Source organism: Felis catus, chromosome E1, assembly GCF_018350175.1.
Source record: "Felis catus isolate Fca126 chromosome E1, F.catus_Fca126_mat1.0, whole genome shotgun sequence".
Lineage (NCBI taxonomy): Eukaryota > Metazoa > Chordata > Mammalia > Carnivora > Felidae > Felis > Felis catus.
In genome coordinates, this window is record NC_058381.1 from 55,091,741 (window position 1) to 55,098,608 (window position 6,868).

Consider the following 6,868-nt stretch of genomic DNA (forward strand, 5'->3'; position numbering starts at 1 on the left):
TATACCTTTGTGAACAAATTCGAGTGTTTATCTTTTCTCCTTACCTGAACCCTCGAGAATCAGAAACTCTCAGGGAATATTTTCTTTTTTTATGGAAACTGTTTATTTGCTTCAGTTCAATAAGAATCTGTTCTACCTATGACAGGACACAATGGGAAACACTGCGTATATTACCACGCTGGGACTGGAAGGTCATATTTGGGAATGACATGCTCAGATGTGACCTGACAGCCTTAAAGAACTCAGGATGATTTCATGGAGCCAATAAAGCCCCTTGGAAATACCAGACTGATAGCTTGCTTACAGAGTTCCCAGCCTTACCAGGTGAGTAAAGAAGGTCACTTCCTGGCAGGTGCAGGAACCCCGGGATATTTGGGGGGCCTTGAGAAGAGAGGAATTCACCCAAATCTATACGTATTACAGGCAAAGTCTGAAGGCAAGTAATTGGTTTGGCTCATGGCCTCAAGAGGCTGTTAAACTTCATCTGGAGACTTTTTATGAAAACTTCTAGCAAAGCAGGTTGAAAGAGTCAACTGCAATTCTTGTACTTATGGAAATAGTCAGGCCAAGTTTTATGGGAAATGACTTATTTTGCAAACAAATTACTATTAATTTCATTATCTTTGGTCAAAGAAGTGATTATAGAGAGAAAATATGTTTCAATAACACATCTTTGTACATTTTAGATTTTATTACTATTCATTATATAACGGATTAGGTCCTGATTTCTTCTAGTGTCTTCCACCACCAGGCTACAACGTTCCAAATAGACATTCTGAGGTTTCTCCCACCTCTCTGACTTGAAATCCTTTGAGAACTAAAATTGCCCTTCTCCTGAGGTTCTGCTAAATGTAAACCACTTACCTAAACCTAGAGAAATCCACAAGAACTCATAACCTACACAATCTTTGTGCCTATCGCTCAGCAGGCCAAGCAGAGATCACCAGAGACATTTGAACTACAAACCCAGGGGACCTGTCTGACTTGCACAGCCTGCACATCTCACTCTATCTGAGATGCTTCGAGTCCAACATCTAGAAGTCTGCTCCACTGGCTGCCCTCACAACTCGGAAACTAGCTTAACATTTGATCCAGTCATGAACCATTGGGTTCCTCTTGTTTCCATAGAAAAGCCTCTTGTTTCTTACCTGATTACTTGGACCACAGGCCTAATGTTGTGAATCCACCCGCATCACTGCCTTCTGGAATGAGTTTGCCTAAACTGACCTATCGTCCGGATGAATAGACCAGTTCAGTTGGAAGAAACACGTACCAGCTGAACTGTTAATGTGTGCAACTGCAGAGAAGCTTACATTTAAATTTGATCTGAGTAACCCATCTCTCTGGCAGGATATACATTTGTGCAGCAAACATTTACTGGTTCCTTCCCTTTGAAATCTCAGACCCCTACCCCCTTCTGCTTAATTCGGGATGACATTTGTATCTCTTTTGCCTGACTGCCACGTCTGTGTGGACTCCTTGCACGTATGCTATTAGATTTGATTTTCTCTTGTTAATCTGTCTCATGTCAATTTGAGTCTTAGTCCAGCCAGAAGGACCTTGAGGGGGACAGGGATTCTTGCTCCCCTTCTCTCCTGGGGCTGGGCCACTACACCTTCTCCTACTCCTCTGGCAAAGCCCTGGACTGCTCTACCTCCAAGCCCCCCACCCCTGCCAGGCCTTCTGAGGGTGGCAGGTGGCAGGTGGCAGGGAGAAGACCCCATGGCCTTTGTCTACGGAAGACTAGAGTGGTGGAGGCAGGTGGAGAGGGAGCCTTGGGCCCAGGGACCAGGTGTTGGGACAGATTGACTTTAGGGATGAAGATGACAAGAAACGGCATTTGGAGCACATCTGAGCTGCTAACAGGGTGGACAGTTCTACAAGGCTCCAACAGCCATTGAAGTGGAGAACTGGGCTGGAAGATGGGGGTGGGCAGGAAGTAGGTGCGCACAGACTGGAGGTGGTGGTAGAGTGGGGGCGGGGGGAACAAGCAGGGACCCTCCCAGGAAAGCAGATCATCAGAGTCAGACTCTAGGGGATGCTGAGTTGAGGGGCCAGAGCAAGGAGTGGGGACACCTCATCACGTCAACCATAAGCTCCGAACCATTGCCGCCGCTTTGCACCAAATTAATGAAATTAGGAAGTAACTGAAGAAAAAATTGAGGGGAAGTAGATGAGAGAAACTATAAAAGAATAATTTAGAAGAAAGAGAAGGTAGGTTGCCTCTATTCTCAGTTCAGTCTCTGGAAGGCAGCTGGCATTTGCTGAGCACCAGGGAGACAAGCCAAGCAGGCAGGACATGTGGCTGCTCCCAGTTCTGTTCCTTCTCGTCGTCCAAGGTGAGTGAAGTGGGGGTTTCAGGACGGCACACCTGCAGGGCTGGGGCAGGACATGGACGGTTCTGTCCTGGGGGAAATGGCGGGGACTTCATTCAGCCAGATGCTTATTTATTTATTTATTTATTTAAAAACATTTGTTTTAAGTACTGTTACCTGATAAGTACTAAGTTAGGTGTTGGACAAGGAAATAGAATAAATAATACAAACAGTGTCTGTGTCTAGGACAGTTTGTCAACCCTGGCAGAGAGAAGGATAGACAGATGATGGATGGATGGTTGGTGGATGCATGGATAAATAGATAGAGGGCATGGAGAGGCATACACGCACACATATATACACTCATATATAAATGCATGAATTCCTGAGGAAGTTTTAAAGAGCACAGATACTCAGTCTCCAGCTAAGACCCATTCAGCCAAGGTGGGGTTCAAACATCTGGATCATTTAAAAGCCTGCACAACTAGTCTTAACTTGTAGCTTGAGCCGGGAACCTCTCTTCTGAAGAGCTCAGACAACAGGGAGGAAGGAGGCAGCAAAACCAGGGTGACAGGCTCTCTGGAGAGTTGCTCGTCCCCACACATCAGCCTGCCTGGGTCTCTGCTCTGGATGATCCAAAGACCAGATGCAATCCAATGTCCTAGACAAAACACCCGAGATGGGGGCAAAGCGCCCTGGAGGCACCAGAGTGACCAAGTTGTTGCAGAACCGGGGAAACCAGAGAAGAGACACTGTTGGAGCTGAGCCTTGAAGGATGAATTAAGGGTTTTTTCCCTCAAACGGAGAATAAAGCATATTCCTGGTAGAGGGAACAACTTGTACAAAGGTATGAAAACACAGAAGAGCACGATATGTAGGTAAAAATACAAGCAATCACGTGTCCGAGAGTGAGTGTGTTTGGTGTGTGTGTGTGTGTATGTGTGTGTGTGTGTGTGTGTGTTTAGTTCACGTAAGTTTGGAAGCTGAGGGTTTGTAGGTGTGTGGGGTTAGATTGTCAGGGGCTGGGATGAGGAGGGGACCACGCTGTCTCACCAGTCTGGGATTCAGAAACACACCTGTGGCTGCTGCGTGCGCTCTGTGCTGCTGGGAAGAGGTTCTGCTTGAGGGCAGGCAGGGGACGGTGGTCAGTAGGATGGAGTGAGCAGATGCCCCTGTTTTGGGCAGTTAGAAGACCCAAGGAGGGTTCACAAGATGGGTGACAGCAAAAGAAATCCTGCGGGGGATGAAGGGACAGGTGGGATGTGGCGATTAGACAGAGGGCAGAGGTTCCTGGTTGGTCTCAGTGCAGGGTCAGAAGCCCAAGTGGCACCCGGGTCATCCCTGGGCTCAAGGATGTTGGGTTTCTGTTTTCTAGGCCACTTCTCCACCTGCCAGGAGAGTTTGGTGAGAGGCACAGCAGTTGGTACATTGACCGTGTCCTGTGAGTATAGCCCAGGATGGGAATTCTACAAGAAATGGTTGTGTCGCGGGAAGAACTGGAGTTCCTGCAAAATCCTTGTTAAAACCACCGGGTCAGAGCAACTGGTGAAGAAGGGCCGAGTGTCCATCCAGGACAATCACAGTCGACACATGTTCACCGTGACCTTGGAGGATCTCTGGTATGACGACGCAGATACCTACTGGTGTGGGATTGAGCGAACCGACGATGACCTGGGGTACAAATTTTCCCTGATTGTCGACCCAGGTAGGCACTACCCTCCTGTGTTCTGGGCCCCTGGGACCCACCCCCAGAGGAGTCAGGACTGTTTCTCTGTCTTCCCCTGATGGATGGAGAGGAGTCTGGAATCTTGCCTGAGACCACACGTGTGCATGTACTTGTGTGAGCGGGTATGTGCATGTGAGAGCATGGATGGGGGGCACTAAGATTCTGGAAAGGACTGGAAGAAAGAGTGAGCCCCCACAATGCCGCATGAGTCCATCTGGTCTCCCCAGAGGGTTAGAGAAGGACACACTCGGTCAGGACAGGCTTGTCCAGGGGAGGCAGCTCCTTTTTTCCTGGTCATGTTCACCCTCAGCACATCCCAGCCTGTGTGGGGTGATGTCAGGCCTGCATGGAGGAGTGGGGTGCCATAAGGACATGATGGTGATGGTCTCAGCTATAGGTCAAGACACCCTCTCCCTGCCTCCTCCTTCTTCTTCCTCCCCTCCACCCCTGGCAACATCAGCACAAAGGAGCAGGTGAGGGACTATGAACCCATTTTTAGGAGAAGGAAAGACAGACTCCACTGTGGCGCAGGCACCTTCCCTTCTGGCTGCCTCTATCCTTGGAGGGGACCCTGGGCTCCCCTGAAGCTGCCCAGAAGCACCAAGTCCTCCTAAGAGAAGGGCCTGGAAAGAGAGTCAGGCTATAGCCCCCACCCAACAGCTCCATGTCTGGACCCCTGCGTCTTGTCTCCAACACACAGACACTAGGTAGGTAATGCACCTGCTACTCAAAACTCCATTTCTAGAGCAAAGTCTCTTTAAACTTAGAATATGCAAATGTGCGCAGTGGGAAGGATGCTGGTCTTAGAATGTTCTAGAAATTAACTGAAAAGGACATCAAATGTGGTAGATGTGTGCAAGAATAGAGGAGGAGTTGGTGCAAGAGAATTGGAATCTGGACCCTTAACCCAGACGACCTTCCCTTGGCAGACCTGGAGAAGTAAGAAAGCAAGCCCCAGGTAGGCAGAAAGGGCCCCAAGGGGAAGCAGAAGCTGCAGGCACTTGGCAGCCCCAGAATACAGGGAACCCTGGACTTGCCAGCTCGTGGGTCACATCGCTTCAGGGCAGGTGGCACAGAGCCTGCTTCAGGCAAGCCTGAACACAGAAACGAGCTGGCCTGGGTGATTTAAGGCCTCAGGGATTGGGAACATGGTTCTGACATACTGAGCTGTGTCTAATAGGACACCGAGATGAAACTGAATGTGAATTCCTACATAACCAGTAACCCTAAATCCCTCACAAGGTAGTAAACTGGTATTTATCCGCAAATAAGAAATCGTATGTTTTGAATAAGAAAGCCAACATGGCTGAGCAGTGGCACTAAGACAGAAAGGTTCTGCACCCCTGGGGGTGGGGTGTGGAGACCATGGGAGCCACCTGTGACACTCACAACCATGCTCTGCTCTGTGTGTTTAGCCCCTGATCCAACAGACTCTCCCAAGCCTGTAGCAAGAACACCAGCCAGTCGAGCTTCCTCTCATCCACTTACCCAGGGCATCAACAGCAGCCAGCCTATTGTTCTGATCAACCCCCACAGCAGGTGAGCACAGCTGAACCCACAGACTTTCCCACTGCTGCCCTGGGACAGCTCTCCCCTGGGGCACTCTGACAAGGGCCCCCATTGGCCCTTCTGATGTTTCCTCTGCTGGGGAGAAACAGCAAGGTCTGCACTGGGCCCCCTCTTTGTACCTCTGAGTCCTTAAAGAGCTCCCCCTCCCCACAAGAAACCTAGACAAAGTTGTTCAGCTGGGCTGCAGGAGAGAAGCTTCTGGTCTCCTTCTGACCTGCCTCCCAACCCCCAAGCAGCCAAAACAGGCACAGGTGTTTTCAGCCTCAAGTTGCCAGAAGGGAAGGGCTCTGGATTAGCTCCCTGTGGCTTCTGGAGCAAATCACCACCACCCTGGTGGCTGAAGGCAAAACGATGTTATGATCTTAAAGTTCTGGAGACAAGGTCTGGGATGAGTCTCACTGGGCTAAACTCAAGGTGCTGGCAGGGCTGGCTCCTCCTGGAGGCTCTAAGGGAGAAGGGCTTCCTTGTCTTTTCCAGCTTCTGGAGGCCGCTGCACCCCTGGCTCGTGGTCTCTTCCATCAACCAGCAGGAGTGGTTGAGTCTTTCTCACCCTCATTACTCTGACACTGGCTCTCCTGTGTGCTTTCACTTATAAAGATACTGGCGATTCCATAGGGTTCACCCAGATATCTCAGGATCACCTCCCCATCTCAGGGTCAGCTGGTTGGCAATCTTAAATCCATCTGCATCATTAATTCTCTTGCGCCAAGGAATCTAATACATTCAAAGGTCTGAAGATTAGGACATCTTTGAGGGGGAGTCATTCTGCCCACTGTCAAGGGCAGGTACTTTTTCCATGGATCCAGCTCTCTCCTCCCAAGTGCTTGGGAAATGCTGGGAAGGAGTGGGAAGCTGGCATTCCTGCTTTCTCACATTCCCAACACGGTAGAGAGGTTGGGCCATCAACCTAAAGCCCAACCCCCTCAACAGGCATCCAAAGAACAATTAACTCCTTCATTAAAGGGCATACACCCTGCCCTGCTTCACCCCATCCCAGGCCATGGTGATGGTGCATTTCCTGCCACAAGTGCCCTCCACTACCTTCCCTCGAGCTCCAGTCTGTCTTTCTTCCCTTCTGACGGTCCCTATTCCTTAGGGCCTGGCCCGCTGGATAGTGTGTTCACTCATGTACAAATGAGGCCAGGCACTTGGCTTATGCATCACAACCAGCTTCTGTCCTACTCATGACTATTTGGAGACTAGTTGTTCTGTTGAGTGGGAGGGGAGGATGCAGAACTTTTAGGGGACTGAAGGGCAG

The 6,868-nt window shown here is 49.8% G+C and overlaps 1 protein-coding gene across 1 annotated transcript; it reads left to right on the top strand.

Moving 5' to 3' along the window:
- The first annotated feature begins 3,557 nt into the window (after positions 1 to 3,557).
- LOC123382090 (CMRF35-like molecule 5) lies at positions 3,558 to 6,178 on the top strand. Its single transcript, XM_045045173.1, has 2 exons — positions 3,558 to 4,020; positions 5,457 to 6,178. The coding sequence occupies exons 1-2, from the start codon at positions 3,576 to 3,578 to the stop codon at positions 5,582 to 5,584; spliced, it is 573 nt and encodes a 190-aa protein (XP_044901108.1). The 5' UTR covers positions 3,558 to 3,575; the 3' UTR covers positions 5,585 to 6,178.
- The last annotated feature ends 690 nt before the right edge of the window (positions 6,179 to 6,868 follow it).

Bases quoted from the DNA above. Each gene is read 5' to 3' on its own strand.
- LOC123382090 (XM_045045173.1), top strand. From the start codon at position 3,576: ATGTGGCGATTAGACAGAGGGCAGAGGTTCCTGGTTGGTCTCAGTGCA. The intron at 4,021-5,456 runs GTAGGCACTACC...CTGTGTGTTTAG, and splicing joins TTCCCTGATTGTCGACCCAG to CCCCTGATCCAACAGACTCT.